Source organism: Myotis daubentonii, chromosome X (genome assembly GCF_963259705.1).
Source record: "Myotis daubentonii chromosome X, mMyoDau2.1, whole genome shotgun sequence".
NCBI classification, from domain to species: domain Eukaryota; kingdom Metazoa; phylum Chordata; class Mammalia; order Chiroptera; family Vespertilionidae; genus Myotis; species Myotis daubentonii.
In genome coordinates this window covers 89660595-89683945 of record NC_081861.1, presented here as the reverse complement: position 1 = coordinate 89683945, position 23351 = coordinate 89660595, and the positions used below count along the sequence as shown (strand labels likewise).

Here is a 23351-nt window from a genome sequence, read left to right as displayed (position 1 = left end):
ACCAAATTTTACAACTTACTTCTTGATTCTGTATAAGGCATCTGACACATGATGACATCCTGACACAGAGGTGTGATTAACTAAGAGTGCTAGTTACAGAAAAAAGTAATGGGTATATTCTAGCCTTGAATCACATGAAGCTTTTCAAATTACCGTATTTTTCTACGTATAAGATGCTATTTTTTTTTCTAAAACCGTTGGACTGAAAATCGAGGGGCATCTGATACATGGAAATCAGCCAAGGAGGGAGCCTTGGGTGCATAGCTGCCCATACTTTGTCAAATAGGCTTCCTCCAATCACAAGCCTTATTGTTACTGATGTCAGATGATGCCATAATTGGAGGTGGAGGTGGCGTTGGAGAGTGTGCATTGCAGTAGGGACCAGAGGGTTCTGAGCCCATAAAGATGTCAAAAAAAATAAAAAGAAACGTGTTACCATTTGTTACTGTGAAGTTTCATGAACTCAGAAAATAATCATATTTAAAAATTGATAAGTTTGGGGGAAATAGATATTTTTATTTTTCCCCACATGTGCAGGTTGGATATTGGTAATTTCTTAAAGCTTAAACTGCAACAGCTAGTAAAATAACTACCTGTGACATTTTCTCTGAGGCAGGATTTCTCAGCAATAACATAATTATCTGTAAGTGCTATGCCAGTGGAAATGGTTAACCCTAGGGGAAAGAGGAAATGAATTGTTATCCTTCTGAAAGCTTGGTAGTAATCTGAAAGACATCTTTGTTACTTCAGAACACATCATTGTGTGACATCTGAACACAAAGTGAAAGTCACATTTTACCAGTGTGGCTTTTTTTCAATAAAAACATAACTATGAAATACTGATTCTATATATCAATGTTATCCCAGTTGCGTGTGAATTAAGCTTTCAAATGTAGTGGGTGATCATAGTAAAGCCAAAGACCGTCAGAAACATACTTGTATTGAAAAGTAATTGGATGATTGAACTCAGTGAAGCAAGAGAGAATGCTCTGTGGAGGAGCTATGGGAACCCTGAAGGCTTCAATGGAAGGGAGCTGTAATGTTGACACTAGGCAAGTTACTATAAGACCAGGTGCCAGTGGTTTCATTTAGAACACATGGGTGTGAAAGAGCTGGTTTTAAGAGCTCAAACTTGGAAAATCTATGGTATGCATCCTAAATTAATTTTTGTGGTTTATCTGTCTAAAGGACCAGGGTGTTGTTAAGTTTGCAGGTTGTGGTTTTTGATTGAACCCTCAGTTAACTTGCACAGTCTTGTTGCCAGCAGGCCCACTTCTCACTTTTTTCTACCACCATCCTCTATCATTCTTTACGCTGAAAGACATCTCATTGTTTTTTCAGGACCTGAAAAATCCAGTTCTGTACTGCAATGCTTATGCGTGTTCATAATCTTGTATCATGTTTCTCAATGGATAATTGACTGAGAATTAATTGCATAATTTTGTGAATATACTAAATCCACAGAACTGTACATTTCAAATGTGTGAATTTTCTAGTATATGAATTGTATCTCAATAAATGTTAATAGGCTGGGAGACAAAATGGTGGCGGTATAGACGGATGTGTCCCAAGCCTTGTCCCAGAGCAGATAGGGTCAGCAGCTGAAACAAGTAACATCCAGCCAGAATTGGTGAAGGAGACTCAGCTGGGAGATGGTTTGCAGTCGGGAAGGGCAGAGGATCCCTGGAGAAAGGTAAAATCAAGGCTCTTGGGAGGAGAATCTGCCAGACCTCTGAGCCCTGAGGATGAGAGGGAATCTTCACAGCACTGGCACCGAGCCACATCCCTTGGACAGGCACAGTGTCTGACTGAAGAAAGAAGGTCCACAGAATGGCTGGACCGCAGGGGAATCTAGATCTGAATCCACAGTCAGGGAAGGTTGAAGAGTAGTGCCCACAGGAGAGGAGAACGGAGAGGCACAGCCTCTCCCCCATCTGTGGCCTGTGCCTTTCTTCATTGAGCCTAGTGCATAGGAACTTTCAGATACAGCCACTTACCCATGGCTGGAGTGTGGGAAAAGGAACAACACTTCACTTTTTCACTTTTATTTTTATTCTTTACTAGAGACCCGGTGCACAAAAATGTGTGCACTCGGGGAGGAAGGGGGGGGGTCCCTCAGCCCGGCCTGTGCCCTCTCACAGTCTGGGACCCCTCGGGAGATAATGCCCTGCTGGCTTAGGCCTGCTCCCGGGTGGCAGAGGGCAGGCCCAATCCCTAGGTGCAGCCCCTGGTCGGGCTCAGAGCAGGGCCGATTGGGGAGTTGGGGCGCCACCCCCTGTCATGCACAGAGCAGGGCGGATTGGGAGGTTGCGATGCCACCCTCAGTCACGCTCAGGGTAGGGCTGATTGGAGGGTTGGGGCACCGCCCCCTGTCACACTCAAGGCAGGGTCGATGGGGAGATTGCGGCGCCACCCCGTCACGCACAGAGCAGGGCCAATCAGAGGGTTGGGGAGCTCCCCCCTATCAGGCACAGAGCAGTGCTGATCAGGGGGTTGGGGCACTTTTCCCTGTTACGAACAGAGCAGGGTGGATAGGGAGGTTGTGGCCCCACCCCCTGTCACACACAGAGCCGCAGGGTGATCAGGGGGTTTGGGCGCTGCCCCCTGTCACGCTGATCCCGGTGCTGGGAGGCATATTACCCTTTTACTATATAGGATAGAGGCATGGTGCATGGGTGGGGCTGGCTGGTTTGCCCTGAAGGGTGTCCTGGATCAGGGTGGGGGTCCCCACTGGGGTGCCTGGCCAGCCTGGATGAGGGGATGATGGCTGTTTGCAGCTGGTCACACACCCTTCAGGGTGGGGGTCCCCACTGGGGTGCCTGGCCAGCCTGGATGAGGGGATGATGGCTGTTTGCAGCTGGTCACACACCCTTCAGGGTGGGGGTCCCCACTTGGGTGCCTGGCCAGTCTAGGTGAGGGTCTGAGGGCTGTTTTCAGACTGGTGGGTGACTGAAGCTCCCAACCGCTCCTTTTTTTCTTTTTATTCTGGGCCAGCTTTAGCTCTGAGGCTCCAGCTCTTAGGCCTCTGCTGCTGAAAGCAGGTATCTGGTTTGTTTGCGTTCTATAATAGAAACAATGTATAACTCCAGCTCTGAGATCCCTGCTCGCTGAAAGCAGGTTTCTGGGGTTTTGTTTAGCTTCTATATTTGTTACAATGTTTCAAACTGCAGGCTCAGAGGCCGACAAGGCAGGCGGGGAACATTGGTTCCCTCCATCATTGAAGCAGCAAGCCTCATGTTAGTTTCAAGCTGCCTGGCTTCTGGCCGCCATCTTGGCTGGCAGTTAATTTGCATATCTCCCTGATTAGCCAATGGGAAGGGTACCAGTCGTATGCTAATTATCATGTTTCTCTTTTATTAGATAGGATTATTATTTTGTTATCTTTTTTCTTCGTTTTCCTGTTTTTGTTTGTTCCTTTATTTTCTATTTCTTTTTGCATTATTTTTCCATCACTCTATTTTATTTTATTTTTATTTGCTATTTTTATACATTTTTTAAATCAATTTTTTGTAAATTTATTGTTATTATTATTTTCTTCTCGTTCTCTTTCCTCTTATCCACCCATTCCCTTTCTGCTTTCTCTATACAGAACTGAGATCCTCCCCATATTCAACCAATTCTTAACCTTATTTTCTGTATATAAGCTCAGCCTCTACAGATTCTGCCCCCATCCTCTTAGCTGGGGGTTTGATGTTTGTATATTTTTGTTGTTGTTTATTGTTTATCTATTGGTTCTGTGGTGTTTCATATATATACATATATATAGTCTCCTTTTTCTTCCTTTCTCTTTTCTTTCTTATCTTTTTCTCTCTCTTTGATATCATTTATGCTCTCTTTTCTCTCCTCTAATTCTCTTTTCTCAGGTGGTCACTTATAGTGGGGTTATTGTTGTTGTGAGTACATTCGTGCTTTGTTCCCTTTGTGCTGTGTCTTGTCAAGGTGAATTTTATCCTGTCTGGCCAGGTGCTAGTGAGCGAGCCTCATAACCAGACACCTGGAGAGGAAACTCCATCCACGAGCAGGTCAATAACACCCCAGACCCAACTACAGAGGCAGGAAAAGGCGGCAGTGAGGGAGAGAGTGCGAGTGAGTGAGGGAGCAAAAGAGTAATGTGTGGTCATGTGGGATGTGTGTGTGTGTGTGTGTGTGAGTGAGGCACAGTTAGATCCCGCAGGACCTTCGGGGGCAGGCTAACTGGGCTCGCCTAACTAGGCAGCCTCTGCTACCATACTAAACAGTACCGGGAGGTCGGCTCATCCTCAGAGGCCTAGCCCAGTGGTCGGCAAACTGCGGCTCACGAGCGACATGCGGCTCTTTGGCCCCGTGAGTGTGGCTCTTCCACAAAATACCACATGCAGGCACACACATACAGTGCGATTGAAACTTCGTGGCCCATGCGCAGAAGTCGGTATTTTGTGGAAGAGCCACACTCAAGGGGCCAAAGAGCCACATGTAGCTCACGAGCTGCAGTTTGCCGACCACTGGCCTAGCCTTTTGAAGAAGAGAGATGCTGTAATGGGAGCCCAGCCTCACCTCCACCCAGGGTGGCCTCAGATAACACCTGGGACTCCACAGCTACCCCTGCCAGGGACCTGCTACCTCAGCTGTGGTCCCACGGTCAACAAGTCTCCAGCCACCCTGGGTACAGGCTCCTGTGAGTTCTGAAGCGTGCTTCTCTCTGACCGGCCCAATGCCTTAGGCCAGGGCGCTGCAACCACACGAGCAGCAGACACATGAGCAACCCACTCCTGCCCAAGGAGCAGCAGCCCTGAAAGCAGCCTACCCCAGGACTAAGAGCAGAAGCCACACGTGGCCTGCCCCTGTCCAAGGAGCAGCAGCTGTGTGAGTGGCCGGCCCCCCAGTCTGAGGAGCAGCAACCATGCGAGCAGCCTACCCTGTCTGAGGAGCAGCAGCCTCACAAGCAGCCTGCCCACGATTGAGGAGCAGCAGCCCCACGCAGCCCACCCCTGTCCGAGGAGCAGCAGCTGTGCGAGCAACCTGCGCCCCTCTGAGGAGCAGCAGCTGCATGAGCAGCCTTCCCCTATCCAAGGAGCAGCAGCTGTGTGAGCAGCTCACACCCAGACAAGGAACAGCAGTGTCACAAGCAGCCCGCCCCCATTCGAGGAGCAGTAGCCACCCGAGCAGCCCACCCCAGTCCAAGGAGCAGCAGCTACAGCAGCAGACCTCCCCCATCCGAGTAGTGAGAGCCCTATGCAGTCCGCACTGGTCCGAGGAGCAGCAGACACATGCAGCCTGTACCTGTCCGACGAGCAGCAGCTGGGTGAGCAGCCTGCGCTCATCCAAGAAGCAGAAGCCACACATGCAGCTCGCTCCCGCCCGATGGAGCAGCAGCCACGCAAGCAGCCCATCCCCCATCCAAGGAGCAGCAGCTATGCGAGCAGACTGCCCCCGTACGAGGAGCAGCAGCCACAAGTGCAGTTCACTCCCACCCGAGGAGCAGCACCCACACGAGCAGCTCACCCCATCCAAGGAGTAGCAGCCACACAAGCAGACTGCCCACATCTGAGAAGCGGCAGCCCTGGGCAGCCTGCTCTAGTCGAAGGAGCAGCAGCCACACGCAGCCTGCATCTGTCTGACAAGCAGCAGCTGGGTGAGCAGCCCACCCCCATCCAAGAAGCAGCAGCCGTACATGCAGCTCACTCCCACCCAGCAAGCAGCAGCCATGCAAGCAGCCCGTCCCCCATCTGAGGAGCAGCAGCTGTGCGAACACCCCGCACCTATATGAGTAGCAGTAGCCCTGTAAGCAACCTGCCCCTGTCCAAGAAGCAGCAGCCTCACGAGCAGCCCACCCCATCTGAGGAACAGCAGCAATGTGCAGCTAGCCTCGATCTAAGGAGCAGCATCCACATGAGCAGTCCACCCCTGTCTGAGGAGCAGAAGCCATGTGAAAAGCCTGCCCCTGTCCAAGGTATAGCAGCCACACTTAGCCCACCCCCATCTGAGGAGCAGCAGCCTTGTGATCAGCCCACCCCTGTCCAAGGAACAGCAACTGTGCAAGCAGCCTCCCCCACCAGCCAGAGGTGACACCACTGCTGTGAACAGCACCCACCAGAGAAGCCACTGCCACCCAAGGAGCAGCCACTGGACAAACTCGACATCTAGATCAGTCATTGAGACATATAATGGGTAGACAAAGAAACCCCCAAAGGAAAGAAAAGGAGGAATCACCAGAAAAGCAGCTAAGTGAAACAAAGGCATGCCATATGTCAAAATAAGAATTGAGAATAAGCGTCATACACTTCATAAACCTAATGGAGGAAAAAAATCAACAACTTATGTAAGAATCAAGAAGAAATGGATGAAAAAATAAAAAACTTATGTAAGAATCAAGAGGAAATGAAGAGTGATATAGCTGCAATAAAAAACACCATGGAGAGTTTCAACAGTAGACTAGAAGAATCGGAGGACCGAATTAGTGAATTAGAAGACAGGGAAGCAAAACACACCCAAACTGAACTGCAATTGGAGAAAAAAATTAAAAGACAAGAGAGCCTAAGGGAACTATGGGACAACATGAAACGAAGCAACATACAAATAATAGGGTGCGAGAACAACAGGAAGAGGACAAGGATTAGAAAACCAATTTGAAGAAATAATGTCAGAAAACTTACCTGAGGTGGGGAAGAAAAATGTCACACAAGCACAGAGAGTCCCAAACAAGATGAACCCAAAAAGACCCACACCAAAACACATCATACTTACCATGGCAAATGTTTGGGACAAAGAGAGAATCTTAAAGGCTGCAAGAGAGAGACAGAAAGTTGCATACAAGGGATCTCCCATTAGACTATCAAATGATTTCTCAACAGAAACACATCAGGCCAGAAAAGAATGGAAGGAAATTGACAAAGTGATGCAAAGCAAGGGACTGAATCCAAGAATGCTCTATCCAGCAAGACTATCATACAAAATTGAAAGGAAAATCAGGAGCTTCGCAGACAAAAAAAGGCTAAGGGAGTTTATCACTACCAAGCCAGCAATGCAAGAAATGCTAAAGGGACTGGTGTAAAAAGAAAAAAGAAAAAGCTAAAAAAGAAAACAGGTACAAAAAATAAAAATGGCTACAAACAAGTACCTTTCAATAATAACTTTAAACGTAAACAGACTAATTGCTTCAATCAAAAGACATCGAGTGGCTGAATGGATAAAAAGACACGACCCATATGTATGCTGTCTACAAGAGACCCACCTCAGAATTAGGGATTCACACAGACTGAAAATGAAGGGATGGAAAAATAACTTTCAGGCAAATGAAAATGAAAAAAAAAACCTGGGGTAGCAATACTTATATCTGACAAAATAGACCTCAAAGTGAAGGCCATAACAAGAGATAAGGAAGGCCACTTCATAATACTAAAGGGTTCAATACAACAAGAGGGTATAACCATGATAAATATATATGCACCCAATGCAGGAGCACCCAAGTACATAAAAAAAAAAACTCCTGGAAGATATCAAGGGAGGGATCAACAACTATACAGTCATAGTAGAGGACGTTAATACACCAGTGACATCACAGGATAAATCCTCTAGTCAAAAAATCAGCAAAGACACAGCAATCCTAAATGACTCACTAGATCAAATGGACTTAATTGACATCTTCAGAATATTTCACCCCAAAGCCACAGAATATACATTCTTCTCAATTGCACATGGGACAGTTTCAAAAATAGACAACATATTGGGTCACAAGCAAATTCTTCTCAAATTCAAGAAGATAAAAATCATATCAAGCATTTTTCTCAGACCACAATGGCATAATATTGTAAATAAACTACAATAAAAACAATCCAAAAAAATTCAAAAACTTGGAAGCTGAAAAGCATTCTATTAAACAATGATTTGGTTACCAAAGAGATCAAAGAAGAAATTTAAAACATCCTGGAAACTAATGACAATAAAAACACAACAATCCAAAATCTATGGGACACAATGAAAGAAGTCCTGAGAGGGAAGTTTATAGCTCTACAGGCCTACCTCAAAAAACAAGAAAAAATGGTAGTAAATCATCTAACTCTACAACTCAAAAAATTAGAAAGAGAGCAATAAGAAATGCCCAGAGTGAGCAGAAGGAAGGAGATAATAAAGATCAGAGCAGAAATGAATGACATAGAGACCACAAAAACAATACAGAAGTTCAATGAAACCAAGAACTGTTTCTGTGAAAGGATAAACAAGACTGATGAACCTCTAGCCAGGCTCACCAAGAAGCAGAGAGAGAGGACCCAAATACACGAAATCAGAAATGAAAGAGGCGAAATAACAAGAGACCCCCAGAAATACAAAGGATTGTTAAAACATACTATGAACAACTCTATTCTAACAAACTAGACAACCTAGAGGAAATGGACATATTCCTAGAAAAATACAACATTCCAAAACTCAATCAGAAAGATTCTAAAAGTCTCAATAGCCCAATAACTATGGAAGAAATTGAAGCAGCCATCAAAAAGCTTCCAGCAAACAAAAGCCCAGGGTCAGACAGCTTCACAGGGGAGTTTTACCAAACATTCAAGGAAGAACTAAAACCTATCATCCTCAGGCTATTCCAAAAAAATTCAAGAGGAAGGAACACTTCCAAGCACATTCTATGAAGCCAGCATCACCCTAATACCAAAACCAGATAAAGACAACATAATGAAAGAGAATTACAGGCCAATATCCCTCATGAACATAGATGCCAAAATCCTCAACAAAATTCTAGCAAATCGGATCCAGCAGTACATCAGAAAGATTATATACCATGACAAAGTAGCATTTATCCCGGGGATGCAAGATGGTACAATATCTACAAATTAATAAATGTGATACATCACATAAACAAATTGAAAGAAAAAAACCACATGGTCATATCAATTGATGCAGAAAAAGCATTTGACAAAATTCAACACCCATTTTTGATAAAAACTCTCAGCAAGGTGGGAATAGAGGGATCATACCTGAACATAATAAAAGCCTTATATGACAAACATGTACTCAATGGGCAAAAACTAAAACCATTTAACTTAAGAACAGGAACAAGACAGGGATGCCCACTCTCACCACTCCTGTTCGACATAGTACCGGAAGTACTAGCCATTGCAATCAGACAAGAAGAAGAAATAAAAGGCATCCAAACTGGAAAAGAAGAAGTAAAACTGTCCTTATTTGCAGATGACATGATACTCTACATAGAAAACCCTAAAGACTCCATCAAAAAATTATTACACTTAACAAATGAATTGGGCAATGTAGCTGGATACAAAATTAAGGCCAAGAAATCTATGGTATTTCTATACACCAATAATGAACTAACAGAAAGAGAGACCAAAAAAGCAATCCCATTTATCATCGCACCAAAAAAATTAAGATAACTAGGAATAAACTTGACTAAGGAGGTAAAAAACCTATATGCGGAAAACTACAGGATACTGAAAAAGGAGATAGAGGAAGACCATACTGTGTTCATGGATTGGTAGAATCAACATCATCAAGATGTCCATACTACCCAAAGCAATATATAGATTCAACGCACTTCCCATTAAAATACCAATGGGAGGGGAGAGACGGAAGATGGCGGCGATATAGGCAGACGCGTCCCAGGTCGTGTCCCGGAGGAAATGGAGTGAGCAGCTGAAACTAGTAACACTCACACCGAATTGGCCAAATTGCTCAGCTGGTGAGAGGGTTTGCAGCCGGGAAGAGCAGAACTCCCCTGGAAAGGTAAAAAAAAACAGGGATTTGGGCAGGAAAGTTTGCCAGACCTCTGCCTCTGAGCCCAGAGAGTCGGAGACAGACCGCGTGGCAGACAGCCGCGTCCCTTGGGACAGGCACAGCCCCTGACGGGGGGAATAGGAGAACTGCGGGATTCCTGGCGCCGCCGGGGGAATTGAGATCTGGGTTCTGTGATCACGGAGGACTGAGCCTAAAGGGGGCAGCCTGAAGAGCTGACCTGACCATGCAGTCCCGGTAAGAGAAGAAGCTTACAGAAACCAAGCCTTCCCCGTTTCCGCGGCCGGCGTTTGTTTGTTTGTTTTCACTGAATCCTGTTCATGGGACATTTCAGATACAGACACTCACCTGTGCTGAAGAGAGGGAGAGTGTGCGGAGGAGTGGAATCTGGGGAGAGACTGGGGAGAGAGGGGGAGCTGGGAGTGGTGGCAGTGAATTGAGTGCTGAGACACCTCTGAGCCCAGGACTGGGGCAGCCATTCCCTCCAGAGAGTGAGACTCCTCCCCCCAGCCCCCAGGCAAGGAGCACAGCCACACCCAGATTCCACCCTGAACGAGATCAAGGATTAAGATAACATGATCAGTCCCTGGGAGTTAACAGGGTCTGGCCTATAGAGAGATTTTCAATCCCATCCCAGCAACAACATAGCGCCGGTAACTAACTATTACGCAGTCAGCTCTGGGCAGTGAACTTCCACTGGACAGAGAGGCCCTATAGCCTCAGAGGCCAACCCCAGAACACTGCCACCCAGCGGCTGACCCACAAACTGGCTCTTTGCTAAACACAAAATAAGGCAGTCTGGGAAATAAATGCGGCATGCTTTAAAATAAGAACTGTGGTTTACAACACAGAGGAACAGTATATTGCAGGGAAACTCAACACTCTCCTGAATAGCTGGAAGGTCTAAGGCAGGCCACACTGAAGAATAGAAGAAACGAAGGACCTTCACTACTGCAATTTTTTTTTCTTTTTTCACTTTTTAACTAAGAAACCAATTTTTTTTCTTTTTTTTTCCTGTTCTTTTTTTTTTCTTTTCTTTTCTTCTTTTTCCATCACCTGATTTTACCCTTTTAATTTCTACCTTCTTATTTTTAACCAGTATTATTACTGCTACCATTTTACCATTTTTTCAAGTGCCATTTTATTTTCTCTATATTTTATTTTGGGATTAGTGTTCTCCATTCTATTTTCATCGCTATATTATTGGTTGTTTCTAGTTTGCATTCATATCCAGGGAGCTGTTGCTGGAATTTGTTGGGATTAATGGCTGTTCTATAGGAGTATTCTCCTCATATAAAAAGTCTCTTCCCCTCTTCCACTTCATTCTCTCTTTTCGCTCTTTTTTTTTTTCTTTTCTTTTCTCGCTTTTATTTTCCCCCCTCCTTTTTCCCAATTTCATTTTTGCACTCCTTTTTTTGGTCCCTACTTTTCTTTTCTTTTTTCTCTTTTATCTTTTTATCTTCCTTCTTCCTTATCCCCTAATTCTCTTAATTCAGGTGGTCACCTTTATTTGGGGTTATTAATATCGTGAATATATTTGTGTATAGTGCCTGGTACGTGGTGCCTTGTTGTGTTGTATTTTGTGCCTTTAAATCAACGCAGCAGATCCAAGCAACAGCATCCTCCTGAGCACCACACCCTCTGCTGAGGAACAGCAGCTGTACGTGAAACCTCGCCCCACCAGCCAGAAGAGCCACCACAGCTGTGAACAGCACCCACCAGAGGAGCTGCTGCCAACTGAAGAGCAGCTGCTACCGCAACCGCCCGAAGAGCAACCACAGACCAAGGAGTCACTGCCACCAAGGGAGCAACCACTGAATGACTCAACGTCTAGATATGTCAGTGAGATCAAACATGGGTAGACAAAGAAACCCCCAAAGGAAAGAGAAGGAGGACTCTCCAGAAAAGCAGCTAAGTAATACAGAGGCATGCAACATGACAGATAAAGAATTCAGAATAAGGGTCCTAGAGTGCATAAACCGGATGGAGGAAAAAATTGACAACCTCTGCAAGAAGCAAGAAGAAACAGATGAAAAAATGGATAACATATGGAAGAAGCTAGAAGAAACAGATGAAAAAATCGATAACATATGGAAGAAGCTAGAAGAAACAGATGAAAAAATCAACAACTTAAGTAAGACCCAAGAAGAAATGAAGAGTGATATAGCTGCAATGAAAAACTCCATTGAAAGTATCAACAGTAGACTAGGAGAAGCGGAGGACCGAATTAGTGAATTAGAAGACAAGGAAGCAAAACACACCCAAAATGTACTGCAATTGGAGAAAAAAATTAAAAGACAGGAGGAGAGCCTAAGGGAGCTTTGGGACAAAATGAAACGAAACAACATACGAATAATAGGAGTACCAAAACAACAGAAGGATGAACAAAGATTAGAAAACCTACTCGAAGAAATAATATCAGAACTTTCCTGAGGTGGGGAAGAAAAAAGTCACACAAGCCCAGAGAGTCCCAAACAAGGTGAACCCGAAAAGACCCACACCAAGACACATCATAATCACCATGGCAAATGTTCAGGACAAAGAGAGAATCTTACAGGCTGCAAGAGAGAGACGGAAAGTTACATACAAGGGATCTCCCATTAGACTGTCAAATGATTTCTCAACAGAAACACATCAGGCCAGAAAAGAATGGACTGAAATTTACAAAGTGATGCAAAGGAAAGGACTGAATCCAAGAATACTCTATCCAGCAAGGCTATCATTCAAACTTGAAGGGGAAATAAGAAGCTTCACAGACAAAAAAAGGCTAAGGGAGTTTGTCACCACCAAGCCAGCAATGCAAGGAATGCTAAAGGGACTGGTATAAAAAGAAGAAATAAAAAGCTCAGAAAGAAAACAGCCACACAAAAAAAGAAATGGCTACAAACAAGTACCTTTCAATAATAACTTTAAACGTAAATGGACCAAATGCTCCAAACAAAAGACATCGAGTGGCTGAATGGATAAAAAAATATGACCCATACATCTGCTGTCTACAAGAAACCCACCTCATTAGAAGGGACTCACACAGACTGAAAGTGAAAGGCTGGAAAAATATCTTTCAGGCAAATGGAAAGGAAAAGAAAGCTGGGGTAGCAATACTTATATCAGACAAAATAGACCTCAAAGTGAAGGCCATAACAAGAGATAAGGAAGGCCACTTCATAATACTAAAGGGATCAATACAACAAGAAGATATAACCCTGGTAAACATATATGCACCCAATGTAGGAGCACCCAAATTCATAAAAAAACTCCTGGAAGATATCAAAGGAGAGATCGACAACAATACAATCATAGTAGGAGACTTTAATACACCACTGACAGCACTGGATAGGCCCTCTAAACAAACAATCAGCAAAGATACAGCAATCCTAAATGACTCACTAGATCAGATGGACTTAATAGACATCTTCAGAACACTTCACCCCAAAGCCAGGGAATACACATTCTACTCAAATGCTCATAAGACATATTCAAAAATAGACCATATATTGGGTCACAAGCAAAGTATCCCCAAATTCAAGAAGATTGAAATCATAAAAAGCGTCTTCGCAGACCACAATGGCATGATATTAGAAATAAACTACAATAAAAAACAACCCAAAATACTCAAACACCTGGAAGCTGAATAGCATGCTATTAAATATTGATTGGGTTACCAATGAGATCAAAGAAGAAATTAAAAACATCCTGGAAACTAATGACAATGAAAACACAACAATCCAAAACCTATGGGACACAATGAAAGCAGTCCTGAGCGGGAAGTTTATAGCTCTACAGGCCTATCTCAAAAAACAAGAAAAAATGGTAGTAAATCATCTAACTCTACAACTCAAAGAATTAGAAAGAGAGCAACAAGAAAACCCCAGAGTGAGCAGAAGGAAGGAGATAATAAAGATTAGAGCAGAAATAAATGACATAGAGACCAAAAAAACAATACAGAAAATCAATGAAACCAAGAGCTGGTTCTTTGAAAGGATAAACAAGATTGACAAACCTCTAGCCAGACTCACCAAGAAGCAGAGAGAGAGGACCCAAATAAATAAAATCAGAAACGATAGAGGCGAAATAACAACAGACCCCACAGAAATACAAATGATTGTTAAAAAATACTATGGACAGCTCTACTCCAACAAACTAGACAACCTGGAGGAAATGGACAAATTCCTAGAAAAATACAACATTCCAAAACTCAATCAGGAAGAATCTAAAAATTTCAACAGGCCAATAACTATGGAAGAAATTGAAGCAGTCATCAAAAAGCTTCCAGCAAACAAAAGCCCAGGACCAGACGGCTTCACAGGGGAGTTTTACCAAACATTCCAGGAAGAACTAAAACCTATCCTCCTCAGACTACTACAAAAAATTCAAGAGGAAGGAACACTTCCAAGCTCATTCTATGAAGCCAGCATCACCCTAATACCAAAACCAGGTAAAGACAACACAATGAAAGAGAATTACAGGCCAATATCCCTCATGAACATAGATGCCAAAATCCTCAACAAAATCTTAGCAAATCGGATCCAGCAGTACATCAGAAAGATCATACACCATGACCAAGTAGGATTTATCCCAGGGATGCAAGGATGGTACAATATCCGCAAATCAATAAACGTGATACATCACATAAACAAATTGAAAGAAAAAAACCACATGGTCATATCAATTGATGCAGAAAAAGCATTTGACAAAATTCAACACCCATTTTTGATAAAAACTCTCAGCAAGGTGGGAGTAGAAGGATCATACCTCAACATAATAAAAGCCATATATGACAGAACCACAGCCAACATCATACTCAATGGACAAAAACTAACACCATTTCCCCTAAGAACAGGAACAAGACAGGGATGCCCCCTCTCACCACTCCTGTTCAACATAGTACTGGAAGTGTTAGCCATTGCAATTCGGCAAGAAGAAGAAATAAAAGGCATCCAAATTGGAAAAGAGGAAGTAAAACTGTCCTTATTTGCAGATGACATGATATTATACATACAAAACCCTAGAGACTCCATCAAAAAGCTACTAGACTTAATACATGAATTTGGCAATGTAGCAGGATACAAAATTAACCCCAAGAAATCTGAGGCATTTCTATACACCAATAGTGAACTTTCAGAAAGAGAGATTATAAAAACAATCCCGTTTACTATTGCACCGAAAAAATTAAGTTACCTAGGAATAAACTTAACTAAAGAGGTAAAAGACCTCTACTCAGAAAACTACAGGACGTTGAAAAAAGACATAGAGGAAGACATAAACAGATGGAAGAACATACCGTGTTCATGGATTGGTAGAATCAACATCATTAAAATGTCCATACTACCCAAAGCAATCTATAAATTCGAAGCACTTCCCATTAAAATACCAACGGCATACTTCAGAGATCTAGAACGAACTTTCCAAAAATTCATCTGGAATAAAAAAAGACCCCGAATAGCTGCAGCAATCCTGAAAAAGAACAAAGTAGGTGGGATCTCAATACCAGATATCAAGTTGTATTACAAAGCCACTGTTCTCAAAAGTGCCTGGTACTGGCACAAGAATAGGCATATAGATCAATGGAATAGAATAGAGAGCCCAGAAATCGGCCCGAACCAATATGCTCAATTAATATTTGACAAAGGAGGCAAGAACATACAATGGAGCCAAGATAGTCTCTTCAATAAATGGTGTTGGGAAAATTGGACAGATATATGCAAGAAAATGAAACTAGACCACCAACTTACACCATACACAAAAATAAACTCAAAATGGATAAAGGACTTAAATGTACGACAGGAAACCATAAAAATTCTAGAAGAATCCAAAGGCAACAAAATCTCAGACATATGCCGAAGCAATTTCTTCACTGATACAGCTCCTAGGGCACTTGAAACTAAAGAAAAAATGAACAAATGGGACTACATCAAAATAAAAAGCTTCTGCACAACAAGAGAAACCATCAACAAAACAATGAGAAAACCCACTGTGTGGGAAAACATATTTGCCAATGACATATCTGATAAGGGCCTAATCTCCAAAATTTATAGGGAACTCATACAACTTAACAAAAGGAAGATAAACAATCCAATCAAAACATGGGCAAAGGACCTAAATAGACACCTTTCAAAAGAGGACATTCAGAAAGCCAACAGACATATGAAAACATGCTCAAAGTCACTAATCATCCGAGAGATGCAAATCAAAACAGCAATGAGGTACCATCTCACACAGGTCAGACTGGCTATCATCAACAAATCAACAAACGACAAGTGCTGGAGAGGATGTGGAGAAAAAGGAACACTTGTGCACTGCTGGTGGGAATGCAGACTGGTGCAGCCGCTATGGAAGACAGTATGGAGTTTCCTTAAAAACTGAAAATGGAACTCCCATTTGACCCTGTGATCCCACTTCTAGGAATATATCCCAAGAAACCAGAAACACCAATCAGAAAGGATATATGCACCCCTATGTTCATAGCAGCACAATTCACCATAGCTAAGATCTGGAAACAGCCTAAGTGCCCATCAGTAGATGAATGGATTAGAAAACTGTGGTACATCTACACGATGGAATACTATGCTGCTCTAAAAAGGAAGGAACTCTTACCATTTGCAACGTCATGGATGGAACTGGAGAGCATTATGCTAAGTGAAATAAGCCAGTCAATAAAGGAAAAATACCACATGATCTCACTCATTCATGGACAATAGAGACCATTATAAACTTTTGAACAATAATAGATACAGAGGCAGAGCTGCCTCAAACAGATTGTCAAACTGCAGCGGGAAGGCAGGGGAGGGTTGGGGGGCAGGAGGTAGGGGGGTAAGAGATCAACTAAAGGACTTGTATGCATGCATATAAGCATAACCAATGGACATAAGACACTGGGGAATAGGGGAGGCTAGGGGACTGTCTAGGGCGGGGGGATAAAATGGATACATATGTAATACCCTTTGTAATACTTTAAGCAATAAAAAAAATATATTAAAAAAAACTAAATAAAAATAAAATAAAATACCAATGGCATATTTCACAGACCTAGATCAAACTTTCCAAAAATTCATCTGGAATAAAAATCGACCCCGAATAGCTCCAGCAATCCTGAGAAAGAAGAACAAAGTAGGTGGGATCTCAATACCATATATCAAGCTGTATTACAAAGCCACTGTTGGCAAAACAGCCTGGTACTGGCACAAGAACAGACATATAGATCAATGGAATAGAACAGAGATCCCAGAATTCGACCCAAACCACTATGCTCAATTAATATTTGACAAAGGAGGCATGGACATACAATGGAGTCAATACATTTATTAAAGGTGGTGTTGGGGAAATTGGACAGATACGTGCAAAAAAATGCAACTAGACCACCAACTTACACCATAAATAAAAATAAACTCAAAATGGATAAAGGACTTAAACATAAGACAGGAAACCTTAAACATACTGGAGAAATCCAATGGCAGCAAAATCTGACATATGCCAAAGCAATTTCTTCACTGATACTGCTCCTAGGGCAATGGAAACTAAAGAGAAAATAAACAAATGGGACTACATCAAAATAAAAAGCTTTTGCACAGCAAAGGAAACCATCAACAAAACAACAAGAAAGTCCACTGCATGGGAGAAGATATTTGCCAATGTTATCACCGATAAGAGTTTAATCTCCAACATTTACAGGGAACTCATACAACTTAACAAAAGGAAAATAAACTACCCAATCAAAAAATGGGCAATGGACCTAAATAGATACTTTTTGAAAGAAGACAGAAGAAAGGCCAAATGACATATGAAAACATGTTCAAAGTCACTAATCATCAGAGAGATGCAAATCAAAACGACAATGGGGTACCATCTCACACCTGTCAGAATGGCTATCATCAACAAATCAACAAATGACAAGTGCTGGAGAGGATGTGGAGAAAAAGGAACCCTCGTTCCCTGCTGGTGGGAATACAGACTGGTGCAGCCACTGTGGAGAACAGTATGGAGTTTCCTCAAAAAACTAAAAATGGAACTCCCATTTGACCCAGTGATCCCACTTCAAGGAATATAGCCCAAGAAACTAGAAACACCAATTAGAAAGGATATATGCACCCCTATGTTCATAGCAGCACAGTTCACCATAGCTAAGATTTGGAAACAGCCTAAGTGCCCATCATTAGATGAGTGGATTAAAAAACTGTGGTACATGTACACAATGGAATACTACACTGTGGTAAGAAAGAATGAGTTTTACCATTTGCAACAGCATGGATGGAACTGGAGAGCATTATGCTAAGTGAAATAAGCCAGTCAGAGAAAGATAAATATCATATGATCTCACTCATTTATGGAATATAATCAACAACATAAACTGATGAACAGAAACAGATCCAGAGACAGAGAAGCATCGATCAGACCATCAAACCTTAGAGGGAAGGTAGGGGAGGGTGGGGGTAAGGGGAAGAGATCAAACAAAGGACTTATATGCAAGCATATAGGCCTAACCAATGGACATGGACAACAGGGGGGTGATGGCATGAGTCGGAGGGATGTGGTTTAATGTGGGGAGAAGGACACATATGTAATAACTTAATCAATAAAAAATTAAAAAAAATAAATGTTAATAAAAATAAAAGGATTACACTAGATCAGTGGTCGGCAAACTGCAGCTCACAAGCCACATGCGGCTCTTTGGCCACTTGAGTATGGCTCTTCCAGAAAATACCAACTTCTGCACATGGGCCATGAAGTTTCAATTGCACTGTACATGCGCGCACGCACGTGGTATCTTGTGGAAGAGCCACACTCAAGGGGCCAAAGAGCTGCATGTGGCTCACGAACTGCAGTTTGCCAACCACTGCTCTAGATGATGTTTAAGATCTCTTTCATTTCTAGAATTACATAATTATAGAGCACAAACTCATCACGGCTAACATTTTGTCAACTTAAAATGTACACCTAACTGTATGGTGACAAAAGGAGGAAATCCAGAAGAAAAACAGAGGTAAAGTACAACTTGGAACACTGATAGCAGCAGGCTTTTAGAAAACATCAGCAAACAACCCAGAACAATTGCAAATGAGAAGAGTCTTATCAAGCACATATTTTAGGCAGACCAGACTGTGAATGTAAGAGAGTCACAAAGATGGGTGTTTCAAGTAGAGGCTACTGCCATAAATAACAGAGATATTACATGCAGTGGTAAAATGATGTTTAGTTATATATCAGTCTTTTCAACTTCATCCAACCCCACATATATACCAATCACCATCAGTAATGTTACCTTCAGATACAAAACAGAGATAAAACAGGTCAAATATAGGCTCCGTCGTGCAATGGATAGCGCATTGGACTTCTAAAAAGGTCAAATATAATCTTACTAGAGGCCCCGTGCACGAATTTGAGCATAGGTGGGATCCCTCAGTCTGGAGGACCATTGAGGCCTATTGGGGGCTGGCTGGCTGGGGGAAGGGGCCCCAGGAGTTTGGTCAGGGTGTAGGGGGAGGGGCCACAGGAGGTTGGCCGTGGTAGCACACTGACCACCATGTGGCAGCTCCTGCATTGAGCATCTGCCCCTTGGTTGTCAGTGCGTGTCATAGCGACTGGTCAACCAGTCGTTTGGTGATAATGGTCTCTTAGGCTTTTATATCCTATGTAATAAAGAGGTAATATGCAAATTACCCCCTCACACCCTCACAAGATGGCTGCCTATGACCAGGCCGGCAGGGGGGTTAGTGAGGGACGACCAAATGACTGAACAAGCAGGCTGCATGGGGCGACCAGGCCAGCAGGGGGTTTAGTGAGGGACGACAAAATGACTGAACAGCAGGCTGCGTGGGGTGAGCAGGCTGGCTGGGGCTATGCAGTTGGGGCCAACCAGGCCGGCAAGGGGGGGCAGTTAGGGCAATCAGGCCGGCAGGGGGTCAGTAAGGGGTGACCAGGCCGGCAGGAGGGGCAGTTAGGAGCGACCAGGATGGCAGGGAGGGGGCAGCTGGGGGCGACCTGGCCGGCAGTGGGGTCAGTTAGGGGCGACCAGGCCAGCATGCAGAGGCAGTGAAGGGTGATCAGGCTGGTGGGGGGTGGCAGTTAGGGGCGACCAGGCAAGCAGCCAGGTGAGCGATTAGGAGCCAGCAGTCCAGGATTGTGAGAGGGATGTCCGACTGCCAGTTTAGGCCCGATCCCGGATGCAGGCTGGGCTCAGGGGACACCACCCTGCCCCATGCACGAACTTCATGTACCACAGGCCTCTAGTATATAGATGAAAGGCTAATGATACCTGACTTTATTATAATAGATCATCACTTTTGCATTTACATATACCAAATGCCTCACTGTGAGGTCCTGGTGACTATGATACCTACTGACTCTGCTTGGTAAGAAAGCACTTTGAAAAGATTCCTCTCCACAGCCAACTTCTGCATAGTCACTTGGGTCTCAGTGAAGCTGCTCTGCATTAATTTGGCATATAATTGCTCCAACCCCTGGAAAATAAAACAACAATACTATGTAATAATGAGAATAACAACTGTTACTAATAATTGCCACAGCTAAAAAAATCAGTGGTAACTTACAGCCACGGCAGCTTGAAAAAATTCATCAGCGATCACAGCATTTCCAACATCCACCCACCCTTTTCCTGCTTTCATAGTCATCTGGAAGAGATTAGAAAATATATTTTTTAATCACACCTCCTCCAAACTGGTTGAGGAGGGTACTGAAGAAAATGTCCATATTCAGTAGTGTAATCCACAGAAAACAAAAAGGTAACAATCAGCATTTATTAGAGTTCTGTGTCCTGCTTTGAACTCCATAATTTAAGAGGAATGGTTTTAGAAAAGCAATAATAAAAATAGCCCGGGCAGCATGACTCAGTGATTGAGCATCGACCTATGAACCACAGTTTGATTCCCAGTAGGACATATGCCTGGGTTTCGGGCTCAATCCCCAGTGTGGGGCAGGCAAGCGGCAGCTGATCAATGATTGATGTTTCTCTCATCATTGATGTTTCTATCTCTCTCTCTCTCCTTTCCTCTATGAAATCAATAAAAATATTTTTTAATTAATAACACGGCCAATGGTTGAGCCTTGACCCATGAACCAGGAGGTCATGGTTTGATTCCCTGTCAGGGTACATGCCCAGCTTGTGGGCTCAATCCCCAGTGTGGGGTGTGCAGAAGGCAGACGATCAATGATTCTCTCTCATCATTGATGTTTCTCTCCCTCTCCCTTCCTCTCTGAAATCAATAAAAATATATTTTAAAAAAACATATTTATAAAATAAATTAAGTAATAGACTTGCCCAGCAGGAGTGGCTCAGTTGGCTGAGTGTAATCCTATGCACTGAGGGGTTGCCAGTTCAATTTCAAGCCAGGGCATATACCTGGTTTGCAGGTTTGATCCCCAATCAGGGAGTGTGCAGAAGTCAACTGATGTTTCTTTCTCACATCGATGCCTCTCTTTCCTTCTCTCTCCCTCTCTCTCCTTCTCTCTCCCTTCCTCTCTCTATGCATGTCCTTGGGTGAGGATTAAAAAAAATTAAAATACTTGAAAAGACATCTTCTAAGGAAATATTAAAAAGAAAACATTGGGCCGAAACCGGTTTGGCTCAGTGGATAGAGCGTCGGCTTGCGGACTGAAGGGTCCCAGGTTCGATTCCGGTCAGGGGCATGTACCTGGGTTGCGGGCACATCCCCAGTAGGAGATGTGCAGGAGGCGGCTGATCGATGTTTCTCTCTCATCGATGTTTCTAACTCTCTATCTCTCTCCCTTCCTCTCTGTAAAATATCAATAAAATATATTTAAAAAAAAAAAAAGAAGAAAACATTGGGATTATTTAGATAAGACAAAATGCTCACATATATAAAGTCATATGATAAACATTAAACTATAAGTGAACAATACCTGGGTTCTAGTTTTTAAATCATATCTCTAATAAATTTTTTTATTAATCCAACAAATGTCTATTAAGTATCCTTTATATTCCAGGCACCTTGAAGAAGCTCACAGTATTGTAACTGACAGACATCTAAATAAATACTTGATATGAAATATGCACAAATGCTATAGAAGCAAAGAAGAACTGAATAAAGATGAATAACTGAGCACACACTACAGCTACCCTTTGTGTTATAAGTCCCTAGAAATGCAGTGTGTGTCTGTGTGTGTGTATGCATATATACATATATACATATTATACTATAAATTTTGGATACTATAAATTTATATCTAGCATATATGCTATAATTTTAGTATAAACTTTATAGACTATAAATCCCTGGACATGATATATGTGATATTACATACATTATATTAAGTATATCATATTTTACATATATATTATTTCTAGGAATTTATATATATTCTCTATAAATAAGAGAAAAGATATACATATTTCTCTTATTCAATAAGAGTCCTGTCCCTAGCTGGTTTTGCTCAGTGGATAGAGCACTGGCCTGCAAACTGAAGGGTCCTGGGTTCAATTCCAGTCAAGGGCACATGCCTGGGTTGTGGGCTCAATCCCCAGTAAGGGGCAGGTAGGAGGCAGCTGATCAGTGATTCTCTCTCACCATTGATGTTTCTATCTCTCTCTTCTTCTCCCATCCACGCTGAAATCAATAAAAATATACATATTTTTAAAAAAGAGTCCTGGAAATAAGGGGCATTTTTAGTTGACCTAAATTAATGAGGAACCTCTTAAAAATAGACAGCAAATGGGATGAGGTCAAACCACCATCCCCAAAATGCACAAAAATGAAAAATGCATAAACATTCTAGGTGTGAATAGCAGGAGTATCAGACAGTTGGCTTCCCTCCAAGAGGTATCTCCTCCTTTCTCACCCTGGAAGGAAACGTGAGTACAATCAATTAGGCTGGAAATAATAGAATTCCAGGTGACTGACAACACAGGTCAATTAAAGAATCCAGTCCTACTTCTCCATCAGTCACTGATTCAGGTTATGGTAAATAGTGTATTTACAGAAAACTATCAAGGAATCTCAAATCAAATATGAGCAACAATGACCAAACAATTGAGGGAATCCTTGTATAATAAAAGAGAAACATGCAAATTAACCATCCCTCCACTATGCTCAAGCCACACCCACCAGCCGATGAGACGTTAGTATGCAAATTAACCCGACAAAGATGGTAGGTAATTTGCATACACAGAGCAGAGTGGGAGAGCTGGCAGTTTGGGGGATCATGGCTCCCTCGGTCACTGGATGGAGAACAGAGCAGGAGAGCTGGAGGCTTGGGGGAACGTGGCTCCCTTGGTCGGGAAAACCCAGAGCATGGGGAGCACCAGGAATTCTGGGAATAGTAGTTCTGATGGCAGCCCCAGGACCAGAAGTGGAAGCCCAGAGAGCAGGGAGCACCAGGAATGCTGGGAATCATAGTTCTCCTAGACACTAGAGCAGCCCTGGGCAAATTACGGTCCGTTTGAAATGAATCAAACTAAAAAAAAAAAGACTGTACCCTTTTATGTAATGATGTTTACTTTGAATTTATATTAGTTCACACAAACACTCCATCCATGCTTTTGTTCCAGCCCTCCGGTCCAGTTTAAGAACCCATTGTGGCGCTCGAGTCAAAAAATTTGCCCACCCCTGCACTAGAGTAAAGTGAGCCTGGAGCAAGTTACTGTTGCA

The 23351-nt window shown here is 43.0% G+C and overlaps 1 protein-coding gene across 1 annotated transcript in view; it reads right to left on the bottom strand.

The window, feature by feature from the left end:
- The window catches only part of TEX11 (testis expressed 11), a 422533-nt gene that overhangs the window by 350959 nt on the left and 48223 nt on the right, over positions 1-23351 (bottom strand). Inside the window, exons 5-6 of the mRNA XM_059678680.1 lie at positions 20277-20357; positions 20067-20186 (exon numbers count right to left, since the gene is read on the bottom strand). Of these exons, the coding sequence (XP_059534663.1) occupies positions 20067-20186; positions 20277-20357 (201 nt within the window). The remainder of the gene's footprint in view (positions 1-20066; positions 20187-20276; positions 20358-23351) is intronic.